We start from the raw sequence: 25,368 nt of genomic DNA on the forward strand, positions 1-25,368 counted from the left end.
TACACCTTTTCTTCTGAGTCACTGGCTTGTTAAGCTATGTACACACGTCCAACTAGCGCACGATCACCCACATGACCTGTATGTCCTGACAGATAAACGACCAACTCATTTACACACTGCGCACGCAAGCGGAACGATGGACTACACCAGTTTTCTGCAAACTTGGCTCTCCAGCTGTTAAGGAACTACAAGTCCCACAATGCATTGCTGTAGTCTAACAGGCAGTCATGATTCATAAAGGCAAATGCATTGTGGGATTTGCAGTTCCTTAAAGTGAACCAGAGACGAAGCACCCTCATGTATTTCACCATATACAGTATATCAGTGGGAACATTAGAGAAAACACCTACCCTGCTCTGTTTCATTCTTCACTGCACAGCTTGCTTCTAATCAGCCCTGATCAATTCCCAGACTGAGCATTAAGTCAGGCTTTGCTCAGGAATCATTATAGCTGAGTCTGTCTTCGCTGTCTTTTCAAGCCCAAGCCTGCCCCTTCTGGCTCTGCTATAATGACTCAGCTATAATGATTCCTGAGCAAAGCCAGACTCAATGCTCAATGAGGGATTTTATCAGGGCTGATAACAAGCAGGCTGAGAAGTGATGGATGAAAAATAGCAGGGTTGGTGTTTTCTCTAATGTTCCCACTGATATATATGGTAAAATACATGAGGGGGCTTCGTCTCTGGTTCACTTTAACAGCTGGAGAGGCAAGTTTGCAGATCACAGTACTACACATTCAAAACAAGTACAAGTCATTTACAAGTCGTTCAAACGTCTTGTACACATGCATCAACTGCAGGATATCAGGCCAACTGTCGTGTGAATGGATCGTGGAAAACGCCTGTTAGTCGCTCATCAAGTCGTTTGTATGCGTACACTGCCTGATTGTCGTCCAATAGTCTGAAACAGACTAAAGTCAGACAATCAGGCAGTTTGGTTGAGCGAGTGTACGGGCTCTTATTCATGTGAAATCTCTCCTATGAAAATGTCACATTTACCACCTGTGACCAGCAGGTGGAGCTCCAAACAGCCCAAGACACTTTGCATCTGTTTATTTCTCTCACTTCAGTTTCCCTTTAAAACGAACTACAAAAATTGGGGTGGGGGATACTGGTTTAGCACATCTTGAGTTCTCCTTTAACTTAACTGGGAAAATTGTGCCCCTGCCAGCACAAACAGTCCTACAGCCTCATCTATATCGTACAATTTTCTGTCCGATCGGATCTATTAGATAATTTCCAATCGGATTGCGTTAGATTTTGCAATCGATTTTGGGTACTTATCACAGCAAGATCTATCACTAAATTGATATGAAACAATTTGGACATCTACACACGATGCAATTTCTTCTTAGATCTATCTAATAGATCCATCTATCTGATGGAAAATTGCACCGTGTAGATGAGGCTTATAGATGCTGCCATATGTATTTCCTTTTAAGAAATGCAGATTGCCTGGCTGTCCTGCTAATCCTCTGCCTCTAATACTTTTAGCTGTAGACTCTGAACAAGCATGCAGATCAGATGTTCTGACTGAAAGCTGACTGGATAAGGCACATGTTAGATTGATACATGAAAGATCAGTAGGATACTGTTCAACTGGTATTATTGAAAGAACACCTGTAATGAAAAAAGTGTCCCTATGGGGTATTTACCCTGGGAGGGGGAAGCCTCTGGGTCTGGCAGCAAGATCTTTAGTCCTGTCAGGTGCAGCTTTGCAGAATATTTAATTACTGAGCTTCCAAAGCCAGTACAAATAGAATGCTCTGGGGGAGCAGTTTTCTGCATAGCTAAACAGCCTAGACTAGGCCTCACTGGAAGGGTGGAGCTATATACCAATATAGGCATAGGAAGTTTTTCTGATGCTGAAACCAGGATAATTAACAATTTTCCCAGTTAAGTTGAAGGAGAACTCAAGTTGTGCTAAACCAGTATCCCCCACCCCAATTTTTGTAATTCCTTTTTAAAGGGAAACTAAAGTGGGTATTCTGACAATGTACAGCCTTTTACTCTACCTGTATGTCACTACAGGGCCTCTTTTAACTATTGTGTGTGTTTTTGTGCCTCCAGGTGGTGAACTTGCTGATGGGCATTCTCCTGACAGTGAAAGTCACACATCCAGACACAGTGCCAGCAGTTGACATCCAGTATGAAGTTATTGGAAACTATTATGCCTCTGAGAGAGTTGCCGGTGAGTTTCTGACATCTTGCAGTGCCTGTTGAGATGCGTGTCCGTGTTATAGGAAAGCTAATGAAAGCGTGTGCAGGCTGAGTCATGTGTAATAGGCACATATACCAGGACATGCGTGGGTGTAGCCAAACATACTGTTAGTTTCACAAGCTTTGTTCAGCATAGCGTTTGTAGTTATATAGGGATCAGCCAGGCTAAAGCTGGCATCTGTGCACAGAGTAGTGTTGTCCGGATCATGAACGATTCGGATCTTTGATCCGAATCTATTTTGTGAGTCGAATCATCCAAATGAGTGATTCGGATCGCAAAGGGGGCAGGGCCAGGAGCGACACGCCCCCCTCGCAGCGGGTCCTGGAAGCAGAGCAGAGATGGATCGATCTGTTGAAGGGGAGGCAGCCTTGCACAGGGACAGGTAGATGAGAGAGAGGGGACATCGGTGCCACTGCCAGATATGTGTAGAGCACACATACTGGCTATAATGTGCTGCTCATTATAGGCTGTCTGTTCCGTAGTTGTGCACAGTGAACAAATTGGAAACTTTTGGCACAGCTCAGTAACGTTACAGGCAGCATGCTGGGCTAGGACAGGGCAGGCACTGTGATTGCAGGGCAATATGATCCTCCTGCACCCTCTCTATACAGCTGCACTTTACTTCTGGGAATGCTTTGGGGAATGGGAGTTGGGAGTATACAGATAAACATATAGGTGAAATATATGTAAAGCATGATTGCAGCATGTGGGTATTGTGTGCAAACAAACCTGCTCTCTGCTCGTCCCTCCTCCCTTCTCTGTCCACTCCCTGCTGCCCTCTGTCCATCTTCTCCCCTTTTCTGTGTGTCCATGTCCACCCCCCTCCCCTTCTCCTGTCCTGCTAGTCATTTCACCCCCGAATGCTTCCCTTGTAAAATGATCCGAGATTCGGATCACAGATCTGGATCTTTTCAATGATCCGATTCGAATCATCTGGATCATTGAAAAGATCCGAACTTCGCATCTCTAGCACAGAGCAGTGAGTATCCGGGACTGGTGCAGCTGTACTTAGTATTTGTAGTGATGGGCAGGTATTGTGCATTAACCTCTTGAGGACCCTGGGCTTAAAGAGAATCTGTACCGTGAAAATCTTACAAAAACAAACATACCAGCCTGTTTGTTGTCTTCTCCCAGCCCCCTCTGTGACATTTTCGCCGCTCATGCTGCTTTCCTGGTGATAAAATCACTGTTTTATTCATTGTTTTTGTAAACAATGAAGATGGCCGCCAAACAGGAAATACATCATCAGAGCAGGTGCCCATTTGCAGAAGCTCCTCTGAAATGTGACTTGATTGCTGGAATGTTACTACCACATGTTGCCTTAGCTGCTTGTCTGAGCTCTGCACTGATCTCTCTGCCCTCACAGCTGTTTGAAATGTCTCAGCTCCACCAGCCTTGCAGAGGCGCTGGCTGTAAGCAGAGACATGCCTGTGACTTATACACACACAGGAGAGCCTGCAGGGGGCGTGCATAACTTCTCCCTATCACAGCAGAGAGCGCACTTTCCTCTGTCTCAACAAGGCTTGACAAGAAAAGATTAGATCTATTACAGAGACGGTGCAACTAGAAAAGGCTGCAGTAATCCAGACCACATTAGAACAGGCATAGGAACTTATAGGATAGAAGAAATGAGGCTGAAATTTTTGTTACAGAGTCTCTTTAAACCCCACTAGTGACCAGAGCTCTCTGTTGGTGGACAATGATCGCTCCCAGGATGTTTGGGTTTTTTTTTTTAATATAATTTTTATTTTATTTTTTTACTAGACCCCCTCCCTTCCTCCACCAGCCAATCGCTGTGATCGGCTGTCATGACAGCTGATCACTTCTCTGCCTCCCAGGGGGACAGCAGTGTCCTGGGGCTGCCGCCTTGGTCACGCCCATTGGCGTTAAGTGTTTTAACCCCCTTAAGACCACCTGTCAGTTCTTGGGCTAAAATAGTCTTTGTATTGGGGTTATTGTATTGCCAAAAATATTGGATGTTAAAGTGAACCCGAGGTGAGAGTTATATGGAGGCTGCCATATTTATTTCCTTTTAAACAATACCAGCCCTGCTGGTCGGTTTGGCTGCAATATTGTCTCAATCACACCAGAAACAAGCATTAAAGCATTCAGGCAAATTTTGTCAGATGTGCCACTAATGTACGAAAGATTTGATCTGCTGCATGCTTGTTCAGGGTCTGTGGCTAAATGTATTAGGGCTGGAACCCACAGGAGCGCTTTTGGCAGCGTTTGGCAGCACTGCGATACGCTAGCAGTTTGCCAAAACGCTGGGCTAATGTTAATGGATGGGGCAACTTCCACAGGAGCGTTTGCGTTTCCCAGAAACGCAAACGCAGGACCTGCAGCATTTTGGGAGCGTTAGCGCTTCAATGTAAAGTATTGAAACGCTAGCAGAAACGCTCAGCAAAACCTAAACTGAGCGGTTTTGCTAGCGTTTTGCGGTTCAGCACACTGTAACAAAATGAAAAATAATTCACAGGCCCAATCAGGATAAAAACGCAAAACGCAAAACGCTAGGCACCCGCTGGGGAAAAAAATACAATGTTGCAAAACACGACCAAAAACGCGCATGAATCCGCTTGCAAACCGCTCAGACAAAATGCTAGCGGTTGCGTTTTGCATTTGCGGTTTTCAGTGGGTTCCAGGCCTTAGAGGTAGACGATCAGCAAGACTGCCAGGCAACTGGTATTGCTTAAAAGGAAATGAATATGGCAGCCTCCATATCCATCCTCTTGTTACACTTGTCCTTTAAATACAGAAAAATGCTACATGCAATGGTCAAAAATCGAATAGGACCAGTGAAAGCGAGCAGCACTATTACCATGTTAATAGCGTGGCCTTACAATCAGCAAGTTTCATGCAGCTGTGAATCAAATGCAGTCAATGAAAAAAAGGGCCTAAGGAAAAAAGTGAACAAATCCTTTGCCACCAGAGGGAGCAGTGAGTATAGAGAAACTGGGTGATGGGTGATCCAACCTGGTTGGGTTGTTTTGTTTAGTTTAGTTTAGTTGTTGTTTTTTTAAACTATACCAGTTGCCTGGCTATCCAGCAGCTCTTTCATGCACCAGTAGTTTGACTCGCACAGCTAAAATATGCATGAAATAAATATCTAGATATGAAAGGATAGTGGGCAAATGGGGGAAAAAAGTAAAAAATAAGTAAACCAGATATTTGTCATGCACAATGCCAACATAAATTGATAAATGGCAACAAGAATGAGCCAATCCTCATTCTTGTTGCAATTTATCTAAAATATGCATGCAGCTAATCCAGTCAGACTCGAGTCAGAGCACCTGCATGCTTGTTCAGGTCTATGACTAAGTATTTGAAGCAGAGGATCAGCAGGACAGTCAGGCAATGTGCATTGTTTAAAGTACACCTATAAGAAAAAAAGAAAGCCTCTGGATCCTCGAGGCATCCCCCATTGTCCCTCGCAGATGCCTTCCGCCGCCGGGACCCCTGGACAACAAGTAAATATAAACTCTCCCCGTGGCTGCGCGCAGATGCCTTCCGCCGCCGAGACCCCCGAACAAGTAGTAAATATAAACTCTCCCCGTGGCTGCGCGCAGATGCCTTCCGCCGCCGAGACCCCCGAACAAGTAGTAAATATAAACTCTCCCCGTGGCTGCACGCAGATGCAGTAGCGGCTTTCCCCTTGCACTCCAGCGGACGTAGATGAGCACAATCTGGTTTCGTTCTACAGCACAGGCTGCTCGCATCTGCACAGTAGAGCAAACATAATCGGGGTCTATTTCCCCTGGAGCCCATTGGAAAGCCACGTTTGCGCACAGGCCGACAAGCTCTTAGGGAATTTTCAGGGGGGGGGGGGTTCTTGCACTGAAAACGATGGACAGAGGACGACGGGAAAGCCTCTTTACGATCCAAAAGTAAGTACTCCCTAGGGGCACTTTTTCCCCTTGTACTTTAAAGGGAATCTGAGGTGAGAGTGATATGGAGGCTGCCATATTTATTTCCTTTTAAACAATACCAGTTGCCTGGCTGTTTTCCTTATGGCTTTGTCTCTAATACTTTAGCCATAGACCCTGAACAAGCATATGCAAATCAGGGACTCGGTTGACTCCGGTTTTACTGGATTAGCCATATTCTTGTTCCAGAGTTTTGACTCGCACTACTAATGCCAGAAGATCAGCAGGGCTTGTTTCAAAGGAAATAAATATGGCAACCTCCATATCATCACAGGTCGGTTCTCGTTTAAAGTGTACCTGTTGTCAAAGTAAAAAAAATAAAGTTAAGACCCTTACCTCAGTAGGGGGGAAGCCTTGGATTAGTCCAGAGGCTTCCCCGGTCTACCTACCTGTTCCTGTGCTGGGAACCAATATTCAATATGAACGTTGAATATTTTGCTTGCAGCCGTACTGCACTCTATGTATGAGCGCGGCCGCACTGTGCAGGGGCAAATCACAGCCTGATAGGTAGCACAGATCCGCTCATGCATGGCTTGGAGGTGTGGCCGAGAAGCTGAAGAGTGTCCTGGGTGGCAGTGGGAGGGGTCACGGAGGATTGGGGTAGCCTTAGGGGGGGGGGGGGTCTAGAGATTTCCCTGTACTAAAGTAAATAACTTTTTTAACTCTCAAGAAGTTTGCTTTAAAGCTTGCTTATTGTAAGACTAGTCTGCAGGTGGCAGTTGCAGTATTTCTGTCCTGACAGGCTTTCGTTGACTTTGTTGATGTTGGGTTTACGGCAATGTAGCTTTTGGTTGGTTTCGTTTACAGAGAAATGAATGTAAATCACAGCAAGTGAAAGTATCCCATAATAGCTGGAAGCAGCTGTGTGTGTTTTCCCTGCTTGTGTGGCTGCATGCTCCGTGAACGCAGTACGCTGATGTAGCAGTGATTTATTATCTGTGGCAGAAGAACAGCAAAAAAACAGTTGTGGCTCTTCTGGCCGTTATTTCCGCTGGCTTGTGAGGATTCAAATTTCATCTACGACAGGAATCTAAAGCCTCATACACACGTATGAAGACTGTCACCCGGAAGAGGTCGATACCTCGGGCTAATGATGCGTCTGTTCTTAAGGGGGGAGGAGGTGTGGCGGAAGGGCTTCCTGTGGGGGAGGAGGTGTGGCGGAAGGGCTTCCTGTGGGGGAGGAGGTGTGGGGGAAGGGCTTCCTGTGGGGGAGGAGGTGTGGCAGAATGGCTTCCTGTGGGGGAGGAGGTGTGAAAAAATAGCTTCCTGTGGGGGAGGAGGTGTGGCGGAAGGTCTTCCTGTGGGGGGAGGAGATGTGGCGGAAGGGCTTCCTGTGTGGGGAGGAGATGTGGCGGAAGGACTTCCTGTGGGGGGGAGGAGGTGTGGCGGAAGGACTTTCTGTGGGGGGGAGGAGGTGTGGCGGAAGGACTTTCTGTGGGCGAGGAGTGCTGGCGGAATGCAGTGTTGTGCCACACACAGTCAGCTACCCCATAGCAATAGACAGTATTGCTAGTCTGTGCAAAACTCTGCCCGGACTGTTGCCAAAGAGATTGAGGAGTGATATCAGACCATGAGTTACTGTCACTGCATGTAGCATCCACAACAAAACCCGCTTCCTCAAATCCAGGACAGCCTGGCTTTATTTATGGAAAAAGAGGCGCTTTTACTGCGGTTGTCTGTCAGGGTGCAACCCCAAATCCTGCAACCCCCCACCCATTATCCAACACAGCCTTCCACATAGTAGTGATGCGTCTGTTCTTAAGGGGGGAGGAAGTGTGGCGGAATGGCTTCCTGTGGGGGAGGAGGTGTGGTGGAGGAGGTGTGGTGGAAGGGCTTCCTGTGGGGGAGGAGGTGTGGCGGAAGGGCTTCCTGTGGGGGAGGAGGTGTGGCGGAAGGGCTTCCTGTGGGGGAGGAGGTGTGGCGGAAGGGCTTCCTGTGGGGGAGGAGGTGTGGCGGAAGGGCTTCCTGTGGGGGAGGAGGTGTGGCGGAAGGGCTTCCTGTGGGGGAGGAGGTGTGGCGGAAGGGCTTCCTGTGGGGGAGGAGGTGTGGCGGAAGGGCTTCCTGTGGGGGAGGTGGTGTGGCGGAAGGGCTTCCTGTGGGGGAGGAGGTGTGGCGGAAGGGCTTCCTGTAGGGGGAGGAGGGGCTTCCTGTGGGGGGAGGAGGTGTGGCGGAAGGGCTTCCTGTGGGGGGAGGAGGTGTGGCGGAAGGGCTTCCTGTGGGGGGAGAAGGTGTGGCGGAAGGGCTTCCTGTGGGGGGAGAAGGTGTGGCGGAAGGGCTTTCTGTGGGCGAGGAGTGCTGGCGGAATGCAGTGTTGTGCCACACACAGTCAGCGGTCCTTGCTACCCCATAGCAATAGACAGTATTGCTAGTCTGTGCAGAACTCTGCCCGGACTGTTGCCAAAGAGATTGAGTAATATCAGACCATGAGTTACTGTCACTGCATGTAGCATCCACAACAAAACCCTCTTCCACAAATCCAGGACAGCCTGGCTTTCTTTATGGAAAAAGAGGCGCTTTTACTGCGGTTGTCTGTCAAAGGGTGCAACCCCAAATCCTGCAACCCCCCACCCATTATCCAACACAGCCTTCCACATAGTAGCACACAATTTTTCATCTATCCAGACCAGGTCTACTCAACTACTCAAGGCATCTTCGGTAGGGTGAGTTCCAATGGGGTGAGCAACAAGTTTCAAATTCTAGGTGGAACGCTTTGAAGTCAGTGGGAAGACAGAATATAGAGAATGGCCTAAATGATGTCCTCCACTCTGACACTTTTCAGATTACTCAACTGTGAAGATTTGTGTGAAGATGAAATTTGACTCCTTTGTGGTCTGTAGAAATAACTGGCTGTTCCAAAGCACAGCCGTGCCCTTCCTCCCACTGATGTCACCAGGAGTGCATTGCGCAGGCCCATTACTATCTGCACCTGCGCAGTACGCTCCTGGTAACGTCAGTGGGAGTGAGGACTCGTCCGCGCAGGCGCAGTGGTTTTCCAACTTTCAAGTTGGAAATTCCAGAAGTGAACCAGAGGTGGGGCCGGAGCATTGGTGAGTGGCTGCACAGGCACAGGATATCTGCAGGGGGCCATTAGAAGCCCCGGGTAAGTTCAACTGTTTTTTTTACCCTACCCCCCTTACAGTAGTCCTTTTGAGCATTCCATTGGTTTAGATGTTCTACTAAAAATTCTTTATTAATTTGATGTGTTTTAAATAAGGAAAAGTGAAATGTTACCATAATGTGGTGCTTTTTGTTTACAGAAAATGCCTGTGTGCTGTTTGCCATCTCCCTGCTTATGTTCACCATGAGTGCCATGATGGTGTATGGAGCAATCACAGTGAGTACCTGTCATACAGCCCAGGTTGTGATAGGACACACCGGCCCATATGCAGTTAACTTTTTCAGGTACTTATCCGTTAGCCGGGCGCATCCAGTAGGTGGCGACAAAACTCCACCAGAGTTACATCTTTCCCTACTAACCATGGCGGCCTGGAGGGGGAATAGTAATTAGCGCCACCTGCCGGATGCGCCCGGCTAACGGATAAGTACCACTTCTTTTTCTCCTGAGTTTTCTCCTAGGTGATATTTTCACAGCTGATCAATATAAAGCCTTTTAAATCATCAGCAACAAAGAAAATACTCAGAATAATTTTGGTAGTACTTTTCGGTACTTTTTCAATTGCAACGCGCTAAAAAGCTTTTCTAAATAGAAGAAAAAAAAAATGATCTCCTAGGAGAAAACTCAGGAGAATAGGTGACTTGCATATGAGCCACTGTGTGTATCGTCTCTTAACTTTTATTACAGTTACATGGCAGTGCTGTCTGTTAGCGCCGCTCCCTCGCCTCCTCCGTATCAGCGCTACCCGCCGCGTTACTTCCCTCCAATCAGTGGGAGGGAAGGGACACAGGCGGGTAGCGCCGATACAGAGGAGGTGGGGGAGCGGCGCTGACAGACAGCGCTTAGGTAAATATTGTGATGGCGACACGCTGCGTGTCGCCAGCACTGCGGGGGGTATAGCAGCGCACAGGGGGGTCTTGGAGGCACAGCATGGGGCAACAGAGGCTGGTGTTAGTGTGCACAACCAGCCTCAGTGCCTCACTAGCATAATAAAATCCCACCTCGGGTTCTCTTCTTTAATGAAATGTTCAAATAGGGGTTAAAGGGAACCAGACGTTGGGGGGGGGGGGGGGGGAGCTTTTATACATACCTGGAGCTTCCTCCAGCCCCATACGCACGGATCGCCCCCACGCCGCCGTCCTCCACTGCCTGGATCCGCCGGTACGAGTCCCGTCATAGCCGCGAGTCGGCCGGCAGACGCGGCCAATTGTCCGCATCACACTGGGCTCCCTCCATATACATACGCATGAGGCTGCCTTGTGCGCAGCCTCATGCGTACGGGTATGGAGGGAGCCCCTGTGATGCAGACAATTGGCCGCGTCCGCCGGAAGTGACGGGACCCGGTACCGCCGATACAGGAAACGAAGGATGGCGGTGTGGGAGCGATCCAGGCTTATGGGGCTGGAGGAAGCCCCAGGTATGTATGAAAGCTTATTCTATTTTTTTATCACAGTTCCTCTCTGGTTCCCTTTAAGACATCTGTGAAGTACAAACCAACTCTACAGTATCCACACTGTTTTTTTTTTTGTTTTTTTTGGTATTTGTTTTTTTTTAAAGAGAACCTGAGAAGGTGGAGGGAGAGAGAAATTATACATACCTGGGGCTTCCTCCAGCCTCTTCCAGGCTTATCGCCCCTTCGCTATCCTCCTCAGAAAGTCCTCTGGTCCGTGGCATACTGCGCATGTGCGTCGCACTCCTCCGTTGCCCTCCCATGGCCAGGAGTGTTCTGCGCCTGTGTAACACTCCCGGCCTTGGAAGTGTGATGGGGGAGTGCGCATGGCCGGTTTGCACCTGCCCCGACTGGAGGACTTTTTTCGGGGGTGATTACAAACGATCCAGGAGCAGGAGGACGGCGAGTGAGTGATAAGCCTGGAGGAAGCCTCAAGTATGTATAATTTTTTTTTCCCCCTCCCTGTCTCAGGTACTTTTTAACAGTTCAAAGCTGACTGGCCCGGTTCACATTAGTGTTTTTTTGCGGAGTCGAACGTACGGATCCGGCAATCAGGATCAGGTAAAAACTGTCGGTTTTTTATTTGTTCATATGCAGCTGCAAAACCTTCTGTTCCACTGGGCACAACGGTCTGGGAAAATAGGTCCTGCAGCATTTTTTTGTCCGCTGAGCGGAACGGACAACGGATCCGTACAAGCGGATGAATGTGAACGGATCCATTGGTTAACATTGGATCTGTTCGCAATCGCATACCGGACCGTTTGTACAGTATACGTTCTGTTCCCGTTACGCTCAACGCTAATGTGAACCGGGCCTTAGTATACGTTTTTTTTAGTTTTATACAAATCCATTTATTTAGTTTTAACAGAGAGATGTATGTAGCTTCAAGCCTGTTAGCATACAGTTTTACTACATGAATTCTTATGTAATGTTAAATATGAATGCCACTGGGTGTGAAGCAGCGGCAGGCAGCACTTGTAAAGAAAGGAAGTAACAGCTGGCGCATGTTTTGTGTTCCTGCAGCACAGAGGAGGCTGGCTGATCCCGTTCTTCTGCTACCAGCTGTTTGACTTTGCCTTGACTTGCCTGCTGGCCATCAGCTCCCTCACATACCTGCCTGGCATTAAGGATTACCTGGAGCAGCTGGTAAGAGCTTTTCATTGTGTACCGGTATCAGCCTTCATGCCATATTTTACTAAGGATGCAGCTTCTCGCTTATGGGAGGATGTACAAAGCTGAAGGTTGGATCTAATCCATTGCTCACCTCAGAGACTTGGAGGGAAAATGCATACATACAGAACTGAAGCTTCTACTGCAGCATGTGCTGCTTTGCACTGTGCTAGGAATTATTTCTCACATTTAGGCCTTGTTCAGCGTAGATCACTGTGCGATCGAAACGCAACATCCGCGATCACGTGTCATCTGTGCTGCCGTGCATTGCGAGGCCAGAACTATGTATTGAGAAAGAAGAGTTAAAATTGAAGAGAAACCATACCGGAATATATTAAAAAGGGAGTTAGTGGTGGACTTGCCTCTCCCAAGTAGACTTGACAGTCACTATTCACTGTAAACAATTTCTTTAATCAAAAGTACTCCAAAAATATTTAGCAATGCATTTCAAGGGCTACAATCCCGCTTCATCAGGCAGTAAAAATGAAGCAGCTGGGAAGAGCAAACATACAAACTCAGAACTTGTACTGTATACACTTTAACTACTTGCCGACTGCTCCATGCCAGTTGGCGTGAGCAGTGCGTCAGCCCTAGGACCGCTCCACGCCGATTGGCGTTAACGGCCTTCTATGGGGCTAGCAGGAGAGCACACGCATCTCCTGCTTGGAAGGCGGAGCCCTGCTCCACCCTCAGTCTCCCAGCAGCCGCTCGGAGACTGTTACACAGCAAAACAGTCTAATAGGGTAGTACAGCGCTGCGATCTAAGGCAGTGCTGTACTGGGGACAGCTGTGTGACACGGCTGTCCCTCTGGGGGACACAGAAGCGATCGGCGGTGATAGGCTGGTGGGGGGGAGGGAGGGAAGGAGGAGAAAAGGAGGGGGGGGAATCATTTGTGTGCTGAGTTGTGGCCGTGCAGCGAGCCCTTAAAGCTGCAGTGCCCTATTTAATTAAAAATGGCCTGGTCACTAGGTGGGGTTTAACACTGCGGTCCTCAAGTGGTTAAAAACCATATATAATTGTTTTGTTCATATATTGTACGTTATAAATGTTTTTGAAGTGTATACAGTACAAGGTCCATGCATGCGCTACTGAGCCTGTTACGGGGGCTGATTGTGAAAGAACGGAGGCACTTGGGAGGACGGCGGGGGACTCAGCGCTGCTCCTGGGGCCAGAGGAAGCCCCGGGTAAGTATCGATTCTTTATTACCGCCTCTGGTTTCCTTTAAGTCGGTCCTGCTCGACTGTTTTTGCTGACAGGCTGAGTTATTTGAAAACTATCAGAATCTATTCTGATAGGTTTAATTGTGCGGGGGTGGTGAAATCTTCTGTTGAGGAATTTAGTGTGCTTTTGAAAAATGACATAGTTATTCATTTTTGCACAGAATGTGGACTGAAGTTGATCTCTAGAGCTGTGTGCTTGATTTTCTGTCCTTTTTATGTGTCCTGGTGCAAGGTGTACTGCAAATACTGCCTTGGCTGAGCCACTGTTTGTCTTGCAGCCGGAGTTCCCCTACAAGGATGACGTGCTTGCCATGGACTCCAGCTGTCTGCTCTTCATAGTCCTGGTGGTGGGAGCATTCATCATCATCCTGAAGGTACATCTGTCACATCTAGTAACTTTGTGTAACATGGCTGGGCACCTAAACTCCAACAGCTGGGGCCAGCTCTGAGCTTTCCTACTGCAGACAGCCAGATATGTACTGAGGAATTGTTCCATTTCACAGAGAGCTCCATCTGCTCCTTCTGTCGCTGTGTATTCTATAAACAGAACACACACAGCTCCTTTTTATAAGGTTTCCATCCTGTACTCTGCAGTCCGAGTGGAATAGGAAGATCCTTAATGGATGGAGCAAGTTGCATTGTAATAGATTTATGTCTGTGTATCCACCTTCACCAGTCACGCTGGTTTCCTATTTGAACCTTTTTTTAACCACTTGGTGCAAAATGCAAACAGGAAGTTTAAAGGACCAGTTAATATCTGACAGAACCAACAAGTTTTGGGACTAGTCCAGCTCCTCATGGGGGATTCCCAGGGTTTTCTTGTTTTTCAATAGCATTTCCTGAGCAGCAATTTCTACTGTATTAACTGCCAAAATAGTGTGCAAGTGATTAGGGAGGCTGGCTGGTATCTTACTATTTTGGCATGTAAACTGCTGTTCAGGAAATGTTTTGGAAAACCATGAAAATCCCCCATGAGGAGATGGACTAGTCCAAATCGGTCAGATTTTCACTACTAAATTCTTTTTGCTGGAGTGGTCCTTAAGTCATACCTGTGAGGCTTGCTGCAGTGTATTCTGGACACTTGCCTCTGGATTCTGGCGAGGCTTACCCTGTCGTCCTCAGCCAGCATGAGCCAGCGATAAGACCCCAGAAGCATGGCTGCACTGTGCCTGAGCAGTAGCTCAGACCCGCTCCTGCAGGAAAAGCCCAGCCCAATGGGCTCCGTGCTGTTATGCAGGTACAGATGGATTGCACATGTGCAGTAGCATGAACCCCATCAGGCATGTCCACAGCAGCCTCTTGGGGGGTCATAGCGCTGGAACGGCAGGAGAAGCCTCTTTAATAAACGTCCATTTAGCCAAAATGCAAGTGCCCCTTTTTAACTCAATGTATAGCAACAAGTGGTTACAGCACAGATTACAATGTGCTTATGCAATAGAGGGTTATGCAATAGAATAGACCAACTAGAAAGAAACTGTCACTTACCTACCTAAATGTTTACAAAGGAACTGTAAGGACATATAGTAGAATGCAGTAAAGTATTCAGGATACCCTTTTGAACTGGTTCTGGACCTTGTTAGTTGAAATCTACTCTACATTTGGGTGCTGCTATCTACCCCTGCCAGGGCAAAGTTTTCAATCAGCCACTCCATACGGTCTAGTCGCTCTCTCTGTTCCAGCCGCTGTTCCATCGCTGCACCCGCTCACTCTGCTGTCACCCTGACTGCAGAGCTTCCGCCTCTTGGTCAGGAGTGATTACTCTGAGCCAATCACAGTAATCACACTGCAAAATTGGAAAAGAATGGTTCGACTTCTTAAAGGGGAACTTCAGCCTAAACAAACGTACTGTCATTAAAGAGAATCTGTAACCTAAAATCCTTATATAAATAAACATACCAGCCTGTAGGTTTCCATCTCCTGTTCCCCTGTGTCACATTTTCGCTGCTCTCCACCAGGATCCTGGCCAAAAAAAGCAGCTTTATAAACTGTTTTTGTAATCAAAAAATATGGCTGCCAAACAGGAAGTTCCTCATAATATTGCATGTTCCTGTAAACTGCATTCGTTTCCATGAAAGCTTATATTATTGAACAATAAATTCAGTCTTTAGTTTATTTCATAGTTTAGAAGAAGTTTTACCTTGTAAAGAATGCTGCAATCTTTAGTAGTGATTACTGATAGCAGGTCTGTCTGCATTCTGCAATAGTCTGTGACAGGGGTAGGGAACTTATGGCTCGGGAGCCAGATGTGGCTCTTTAGATGGCTGCATCTGGCTTACAGACAAATCAGTAGGGGTCGATTCACTAAGTTACACTGCTCAAGCAGCACAGGTTAGTGTGGCAGCGCAAATAACATTTTCAAAGTAGTGCACGCTAGTGCTGTAGCATGCACTACTAACTTACTTGCGCTACCCCAAAAACAGCTGCTCCATTTGTCCCACTCTGGACCCTGTCAGGTCCAGTAACTTTATAGAACGAGATCCCCGCACTTTGATTGGCCCAATAGGTTGCCTGTCACTTGACAGGCAGCCTATTGTGCCAAAGTGCAGGGATTTTGTACTACAAAGTGAATCAACCCCCAACTCAGCTAGCTAATTGTACAAATTGTTAGTCCGTATTTATCCTGTCTGGCTCTCGGGGAAATTGGTGATGTTGCTGAAACCCAAGAGAAGCTTGAAGACGTGTCTGACACTTCCGATGCCCGGTATGGCTCTCACAAAATTACATTTTAAAATATGTGGCGTTTATGGCTCTCTCAGCCAAAAAGGTTCCGGAATGGTCTATGGTCTTCTCACAAATTATCAGCTTTTATCAGTAGATGATACAGAGTTACTGAGAGCAGGGAATGTGTGAGCGCTGCTTTTCACAGTTTTCAGTGTGTGAAAGACTCCAAGAGACTCAGAGCAGGGCTATCAGTGTAACCTCCTCCTGTCTGTAAACAATTACAGCCACTTCCTCTTTGGGCCACAAGCCTGACAAAGGAGAGGAAATTTTATTTATTACAGCAATGGAGCAACTAAAAAGGCTGCAGTAAGACAGAGCACTTTAGAATAGATATAGGAACTTGTAGTATAGTTAAAAAAAAAAAAGGCTAAACATTTTGTTAGTCTCTAAGTTACATTAGTTATGTTAATTAAAATAGATATGTAATATAATCGCTTAGCCACCCTGTTTTAAAAGAACAGGCAAATGTTTGTGATTCATGGGGGCTGCCATCTTTTTCATGGGGGCAGCCAGGAGGTGACAGGGAACATAAGACACAGTTTTATAAAAAGAAGAAAACACAGTCCTCTCTGATTTTGAATATATGCAGCACTCACATAGGTATATGGGTGTTATACACCTCTACTACCACATGGTGCACATATTCTTGGGTCTCCAGCTAGTAATATAAACTGATTATGGGGAGAGGGTAAGAAGATACTACGAGACCTCAAGTTCAAAATTTAGAAAAAAGCTTTATTTGAACCTTCAAAATGACACCAAACCACACTAATTAAAAAACATTAAAATCAAGAATTGAAGCTCAACCAGACCTCCACCATTCCCACTCTGGGGTCCTCTATTCACACCTTCACACACCAACAGCAACATGCACACCAGATTGCTTATGAGCTGCACAGAACCAGTTATCAGTGAATCGCTTGCATGCAGAGATCACAGAACTAGATAGAGCATCAATGATTACTTATATCTAATTCCAGCTCATTGGAACCTAAAGTGAAGAAACATGCAGTTCTTGCATATATTTCAATCCGCGTTCTAAAAGCTTCTCGGCGGAGATCAGCGTGGGACACAGCTGTGGATAGGTCAGGCGTCTTAGGCTCCTAAGACTCCGGACCTATCCACAGCTGTGTCCCACGCTGATCTCCGCTGAGAAGCTGTTAGAACGCGGATTGATCGCGGGATGAAGTACCGCTACCCACAGGGGATCCTGTACCCGAGTAACACAGCCAACTGGCGCACATGGAAGCGTGAGTACACATAATATAAGGCAAACGCTGGACTGCGGCGAGCGGGTGTAAACAGGGCAATACTGCCCACTCAAGCAATGATTGACAATTCAAGCTGATTTGCCATGCTTTTACCATGAATGCTGCTGCATGTCACTAAATCTCACTAATGCTGTGAACCTATTGATGAACACTAACTAATGTGCTGCACAATTAGAAGCCAAAACCTGCAGGAACTGGACATTGGCGCAACTTTTGCCTACTAATGCTTATTAACATCCACCTGACTGGACTGGCTTTAATGCTAACTAACGATATTGGAGCATGAGAGGTGCTCCTTTTGAAATATATGCAAGAACTGCATGTTTCTTCACTTTAGGTTCCAATGAGCTGGAATTAGGTATAAGTAATCATTGATGCTCTATCTAGTTCTGTGATCTCTGCATGCAAGCGATTCACTGATAACTGGTTCTGTGCAGCTCATAAGCAATCTGGTGTGCATGTTGCTGTTGGTGTGTGAAGGTGTGAATGGAGGACCCCAGAGTGGGAATGGTGGAGGTCTGGTTGAGCTGCAATTCTTGATTTTAATGTTTTTTAATTAGTGTGGTTTGGTGTCATTTTGAAGGTTCAAATAAAGCTTTTTTCTAAATTTTGAACTTGAGGTCTCGTAGTATCTTCTTACCCTCTCCCCATAATCAGCATAAGACACAGTTCCAACTGTCCTGTGTCTTGATCACCCCTCCCAGCTGCACGAGCTAGGCTTCAAATCTCAAATTCAACATTTAAAAAAACACACTTGCTCCAAAACCGCAGAAGAACAACATCATCAGAAATCCCATCGTGCTTTGCACAGTACCAGGGGGAAAATGCCCGGGCAGTTTTCTTCTGTGCAGCTAAAAATGAGGCTTGGGTAAGAAAAACAAAGTTCTGATGCTGTTAAACTGTTAAAGAAACACCAAGCCTTTGCAGTGCTGCTGAGTAGATTTTTAGTCTGGAGGTTCACTTTAAGTGGCCAGTACCATCCAGTATGCAAGTGTGTACTAAGCAATTTTTTTTTTTTTTTAAATGAACCCTCCCATAAGGTGTGTGGGGTGCCGGGGACAGGTCATCAGATGGGACCGATCAGAAATAATCGATTCAACTGTTAATCTGACAGAAAATTGCATTGTGTGTACTACCGGTAACCATTATAAGGATGGTTATATTCTTTTAGAAAAGCAAAAAATACTGCTCAGTTCACTTTAAAGCTATTGTTCTTCCTAATGATGTCCTTTACTATACATTGTGTGGGTGAAAGATTTGAAATGGCTTAAAGTGGATCAGAGGTGATCTTTTACACATTGCATAATTGTGTTCCTTTCCTATTGTTTATAGGGCATTCCTCAAGCCAAATACTTTTTTTGTTTTTGTTTTAATACTGTAATTCCCTTTAAACTAAAAAAGCCACGCCCACAGGGTTTCAGAGAGCCCTGGCAGTAGCAAGGGCTCATGGGAGCTCAGTCTGGGCAGGAGGAGGGGGAGGCTTTACTAGCCATTGATTTCAGAGGCAGATGGGAGAAGGGAGGAGAGGGGATTAGGCTGATGGCTCAAGATACAGATAAGCCTGCTTCTGTGTAATGTTTACAAACATGACCGTTGCCATTGTATTACAGGAATAAATAATCATATTCTATTAAAACTGTTTGCAGCTAGATTTGCTGTGTAATCTAAACTTTAGATAAGCTATATAGACAAGTTACTTGTTATAGTTCGTTTTTCATTTCGGATCCACTTTAACAGGACTTGTTTTAGACTGAATGCAGTGTCTAGCAATGTGAAGTGCTTGTGTAATGCTGGGAATCCATTTCCAGATTGATTTTTCTGATAGTTTTTCTGATCGATTTCCATTCTATGAGAAAATGGTACTTGCGTATTACACCGTTAAGCACATTTGCACCAGGTTCCAAGTCGGTATGACACATGGTTCCCGTATTGGTGGGTTTTGAAGGAGAGCTACCCACTGCACTTTGCTGTAGCTGTTACCATTAGAAGCCTTCGGTCTTTGTAGTGGGTGGCCGGTATCTTTAATGCTTAGTGCCAGTCAGGTTAATGCTGTAGCTGTTACCATTAGAAGCCTTCGGTCTTTGTAGTGGGTGGCCAGTATCTTTAATGCCTAGTGCCAGTCAGGTTAATAATTGATGAACTCCGGCTCCTGTTTATCATCCCGTCTTGCCCTCAGACTTGTTGACTCCAGCTCCTCCTGTATCCCACTCCTGTTGTCTCCTGCGCTCTGCTCTGTTGTGCGTAGGGTTGCTGTGCAGAGAGCTGTTCTGTTTCTGCAAGTATATTATCTGCCCAGGCCCCTGGAAACAGATCTTTTCACTACACTCCACAGTTTGAGTTGGTGCTGCCGGGGTCACTGTGATTCGTTTCTGCAGGCAAGAAGGGGCCAGCCTCCAGCAGCCCAATATAGAGATCGGATGCTTCTAATAGTAACAGCGACAGCCAAGTGTAGGGGGCACCCCTCCTTCAGCACCCACTTATTCAGATACCGTGTGTCATACCGACTTGGGACCTGGAACAAATGAAAGCCAAGACGTTCAGCTTTCTAAAGATGGTTCAACCTTGCATGAAAAGTAAATATATTTTTAACAAGAGGCTCCCAAATGTGCTGGACGGTATAATACTTAAGTACCGAGAAAATCATTCAGCAAAATGATTGAAATCAGATCAAACCTGTCGGAAATGAATCAATCAAGCCATCTATCTGCCAAAAAACTCATGGTGTATTCCCAGCATAAGAGGCTGTGTATGCAGCTATTTCCTGTGTGTAGTGATACATGCTGCATCACTGTGACAAAAGGAGCACAGAGCTCAGTCACATCCAGCTCCCAATGCAGATGAATTATTACTTCCTGGAATGTCCTGTAGCAGCTAGGTTGGGTCATTCTAAGCCATTCCTGGAAGTGTTTCAGTAGCTGTGGGATTGAGGGGGCATTAACATCAACCTCTATGCAAAACATAATTAACTCAGAGGTCAAAGTCAATAAAGACAGACTAGTCCCTTTCCCCACAAAATCTGGTCGAGATGCCTGGCCGTTTTATTAAAACGAATCCTTAAAGTGGGGTTGTCGCCATAAAAATCAAATTTACACAGCAACTGGTCTGAGTGTATTAAGTGTTAAAGATGGTAATTCTGCATTCAAAACTTTTTCTGCTGGTGTGGTTTGGGGTTATCACATACCTTAGGCGCACTGGCCCGTTAAGTGCCATTGCCAAACAGTTGCACGCTGGGGGTCTTTTTATCTATAATATATTCCTCCTCTTCCCTATAGTTCCCCCTCCTAATGACATAAGACAGTGCACTTCCTAGTATAGACCTCAGTGGGAGAGTGAAGACTCTGGGAGGCGGCAGGTAACGAATACACAATTAGCAAGAGGAGAAAAAAAAGTGAGGGAAGAAATGTCAGGAGGTCAAAGTTAACAAAGATAGAAACTGCCTAGGATTCTCTGCTTTTTCTTTTATACAATAGACAGTGCAATTCATCTGTTGTTTAAGTAGAACTAGTATTTATCTACTTATATATGTGTTTATTTCTAGGTTAGCATAAGTGTCACTTGTTGTTTACCAATGGATCAGGGGTTATCCACGTATCACAATGTTGACCGTGTAACAAAAATAAATATCTAACGAAACAAGAACAAAACGGGCAGGAAGTTTGGGCGCACCAAGAGTCATCCTAGGCCATAATGTGAATTACGGCTATAGTGGCGGTCAGTCAGTAATTAAGGCGCCTTCAAATGACCGAGCCCAAATTGCTATTAAAAAAAAAGTGTAATTCGGCAGCCAGCAAAAGCTGGAAGCCTAATTGCAACTTACCCCAGTGTCAATGGAAGCCCGGAGGGGGAATAGTAATTAATGCTGCTGGGACTTTTGCAGGAGCAGGGTGAGCTGTTATTCGTACACCATAGCACAGTGATCTACATTTTCTGCTAAAGCTGCAGTAATAAATGTGATATGATGGATTGGTTGAGCCTTGATCTGTTGTGTATGGTCTGATCAGATTTGGAAAAGGGCTTGTGGACTAAGCATGGCTGCACTGCTCAGGCAGCTCGCATCTGCGCAGTAGCACGGAGCCAAACGGGCTTTGGTTTTCTGCCGAGCCCAACCAGCAGCTCCATGCTACTGCACATGCGTGGGTTCCGCCATGTACAGGAGCATGGCTGTGAGCTTCCAGAGGGTCCCGGCATCCAAGGGTGGTCTGCAGGAGGAACGGGGGTAGCCTTTGGAGGATCCAGAGGATTTTCAGTACGGAGGTATCTAACTTTTGCTTCCCCTAAAGCAGGGATGTCAAGCTGGTCCTTCGAGGGCCGAAGTCCTCACACATTTTTGGTACAGCTCAAATTAATTAATGGGTCTGAATCAGGAAAGGTGTGGTCCATCAGGTAGAACACATTCCTCTCTTTCTCAGTCCATCCTAAACAATGGCATGGCTCTAACCCTCCAGGCCTGGAGTTTGACACCTGTGTACAAATGACAATATTCCTGAAAAACGAATAGACTGTTCCAGGTTGTGCTTCTCCAGTGCTGTGCTTGTGAATAATGGCTTTGTGCTTCATGTCTGCAGGCTTACCTCATCAATGTCGTGTGGAACTGCTACAAATACATCAACAACAGGCACCTCCCTGAGATAGCCGTCTATCCTGCCTTCGAAACCCCTCCACAGGTATGCACTTTCAGATTTGTGTCCTAGCAGAAATTCCACATTGGCATTTCCATTTCTGGAAACTAGTGAGCAAATGTACAGGGAAGGGTGATTGTGGAGAGCTTTGTAAGTTAGGGTTAGCGTTTAAATGCTGGATCCTCTCACTATTTGGCAGCCAATGAAGAGTTTGACTGAGAGGAGCAGCAGAGGAAGACCGAGAAGAGAGATGAATGAGATGAGCAGCCAAATTCAGTACAGATTGGAGTCAGTTAGTTGGTAGTCCACCAAGCAATACATTACAATAGTCCAAGCGATATATAATAGGAGCATGTACTAAAATGTTAGTAGTGTCCTTTTCTCATTCAGAGGGCTGGCACTCAACACAGACTGGTCTAACTCCAAATTCAAGAGTTCAGAGCTGGGCACAAGTGTATCCAAAAACCTTCAGATTTTTATTCCAATAGGTACATAGTAACAGCAATAAGGGGGTGACAGAGAGGCCTGACGGCCATTTCACGGGGCTCCCCACTTAGTCAGAGGCCTTTTTGGTCTCTGACGAAGCAGAGAGATCCCTAAAAGGGCTGTCGGGCCTCTCTGCCACCCACTTATTGCTGTTACTATGTACCTATTGGAATAAAGTTCTGAAGGTTTTTGGATTCACTTGTGCCCAGCTCTGAACTCTTGAATTTGGTTATTTTGGTATGTAGCGGAGACCAAATAAAGGGAACTTCAGGTTTACTTTAAGTCTTAAAGAGACACTGGAGCGAAAAATAAAATTGTGACTTGGTTGTGTAGTACGGATAATTACTAGAACATTAGTAGCAAAGAAAATGGTCTCATATTTTTTATTTTCAGTTATGTAGTGTTTTTTATAACCTTCAATCATTCTCTAATATTTGCAGTTTACACACTACTCAGCATTCAAAATGTTTTTACAGAGCACACCAGGGAACTATTTAACCCTTCTCTACAGAGAAAAAGAAAATACAGTGACTGACAGTTGAGATAACAAGCTTCAGAAGACAGAGCTCTCTGCGACTTTGAAAGTCGTTTAGCTCAATGGCTCTTTTGCATAGATAACTGGAGTTTCTAACTCTTCCTGAGCTGGAAACCATATTAGATCTTTTAATATTAATCTCTGCTCCTAATGTTTTATTTCTTAGCTGTACTACAGATACAAATCATTATATCATTTTTTTTTTTTTTTATCTTCAGTGTCTTTAATTAGTATATGAACATTAGAGCAGATTTATTAAGACCACTGCAAGTGAAAATGAAGCAGCTGCTCAGATTAAGGATTCTGATTGGTTGCTCTTCTGACCATCCCTGACTTCTGCACCCATTCTCTTTGTACTGGTTTACATAAATCGCCCCATCGTGTATGAACATGCCACTGACTGTTTCTATATCTCTTTGTTTTCAGTATATCCTTCCTACATATGAGATGGCCATTAAGATGCCAGAGAAGGAGAAGGACCCCCCACCTCCTTACATCCAGACTGATGATAAAGCCTTATAACTTCCTCCCCACCCCCAAATCTTTTAATCCTGCTTTACATTGAACCTGAGTGTTTCATTCTCCTGCTCGTTTGGCACGGTAACACGCCTCCCTAAATCATGCCCTTATTTTTATGTAACACAACGCTTCTATTGCCTTAACCTTGGAAACGATTATGATGACAATCTTTTATTGATTCTAGTTTACGTGGGGAGTAGTTATGGGGTGGAAAGAAACGGTTTAGTGGTACTTTAAACTTTTATTGTATTTCATTATATATATTTTTTTCCTTTTTTTTTTTTTTTCTTTTTTTCTTTTTTTTGTTGTTGTTGCAATATTTACTTCTCTGTTGTCTTTTCATGCCTTGGGCCCCTCACTGCCAGTTGCACACAGAAAACGTTGGGGTTAAGATCCACCCGGCAGTGAGGCCATACGTGAGGAAAAAGAAAAATATTTTCTTGAGTAAAATTTAAATAAAATAAGTAAAAAAAGAATAGCTGCAGTGTTTTGTGGTTGTTTTCCAGCTGCTGTAATCCCATGGATCTCTCCTCTTTACCTGTGATATAAGATTTTTCATCAATAAATCTTTATAGAAAACATGTGTAGTGTCACCTTCCTGGGTGGGACCATCTTTTGTGGGGGGAGAGTTACTGTGGGAATGCTCACATCAGGGGCTGTATGCCACCACCTGAAAATGGTGTGAATCTTATAAATGTGCAATGTTGAATCTAAACCACAGAAACCTGCAGTTAAAGCACGCCTGAACTGAGAGTGATATGGAGGCCGCCATATTCATTTCTTTTTAAACCATACCAGTTGCCCTGGCAGTCCTGCTGATCTTTTTGGCATAAATAATGTCTGAATCACACACCTGAAACCAGGGCTGTGGAGTCGAGGAGTCAGAGCAATTTTTGGGTACCTGGAGTCGGGGGGGGTGGAATATTCTGACTCCTACAATTATTAAAAAAGAAAATATGCAATGAAACATGCTCAGCAATAATAAAACTAGTGTGTGTTTGGGCTATAAGTTATATCAGGCGAAGGGGAACCTTAAGCCCATACAAATCACTACACATGCATAAGCAAAAATATAATTTATTTATTGTATTTATAAAGCACCAACATATTACACAGCGCAGGACATTAGTTAAGGTTGCAGACAATATTTAGGGGTGACAAACAGCAATAAAACAATACAGGAATACATGCAAACCAGATCACCCATCACAGTATAAGTACAAAATAATGCGTAGTCAGTCACTGGATGGGAGCATAGAGATTAGGCAAGTCGAGTTCACTCAGATGCATAGGATGGGGGGTGCATGAACAGGTAGGAGACATAAGGAGGAGGGCCCTGCCCGAAGGCTTACAATCTAGAAGGAGAGGTAGGGGAACAGTCCAGCTGCGGGTTTATAGCACTAGTGAGGGGAGGGGGGGAGTAGGCCAGAGTGACAAGGTGAATTTTGAGGGCCTTCTTGAAAATGTTGAAGGAGGCAGAAACCCTAATGGGGGGAGGTAGGGAGTTCCATAGTGTTAGAGCAGCTCTGGAGAAGTCCTGGAGGCGTGCATGGGATTGGGTGATGCAGATGCGGTCAGGAGAAGTTCATTGGAGGAGCGGAGTGAGCTGCTAGGTGTGTGCCTCTGAGTAAGATCGGAAATGTAGGTTGGACAGGTTTTGTGGACAGATTTGTAGGCCAGACACAGTATCTTGAATCTGATTCTGAACTGGATAGGAAGCCAGTGGAGGGATTCGCAGAGGAGAGCTGCCGTGGTGGCGGACTGCAGGGGGGCAATTCGGGTCATTGCATTCATATATACCGCACTATAGGCAATGGTAAAAACATTTAAAATGATCAAAACACCTGAGGCATTACGCAGCATAACATGCTAGATATAATCTTAATATAGAATGCACCTGCAGTGAATGAAGTATGTAGGTAATACCATTAATGATAATGAATACTAATATCACCTGGAGTGCTCACAAAAGGAGCCCCTCCCCCTCCTTCCCCCAGGGATAGAACGCGGGTTCAGTATATGCTAACGTGATAAAGTGCATCAAGAGTGAAGAAATGAGGTAAAAAGAACATCCAAGGGAAAGTATGATACCAGAAAACAATGTTGCTCAGTGAA

General features: G+C 45.6%; 1 protein-coding gene across 1 annotated transcript in view; it reads left to right on the top strand.

The window, feature by feature from the left end:
* Positions 1 to 23,832, top strand: part of LAPTM4A (lysosomal protein transmembrane 4 alpha) — a 71,518-nt gene extending 47,686 nt beyond the window's left edge. Inside the window, exons 2-7 of the mRNA XM_068279076.1 lie at positions 2,070 to 2,190; positions 9,404 to 9,480; positions 11,735 to 11,857; positions 13,381 to 13,476; positions 21,660 to 21,758; positions 23,161 to 23,832. Coding sequence (XP_068135177.1) covers positions 2,070 to 2,190; positions 9,404 to 9,480; positions 11,735 to 11,857; positions 13,381 to 13,476; positions 21,660 to 21,758; positions 23,161 to 23,256 — 612 coding nt within the window. The 3' untranslated portion in view covers positions 23,257 to 23,832. The remainder of the gene's footprint in view (positions 1 to 2,069; positions 2,191 to 9,403; positions 9,481 to 11,734; positions 11,858 to 13,380; positions 13,477 to 21,659; positions 21,759 to 23,160) is intronic.
* Positions 23,833 to 25,368: the final 1,536 nt, after the last annotated feature.

This window comes from Hyperolius riggenbachi, chromosome 4 (genome assembly GCF_040937935.1).
Source record: "Hyperolius riggenbachi isolate aHypRig1 chromosome 4, aHypRig1.pri, whole genome shotgun sequence".
NCBI classification, from domain to species: domain Eukaryota; kingdom Metazoa; phylum Chordata; class Amphibia; order Anura; family Hyperoliidae; genus Hyperolius; species Hyperolius riggenbachi.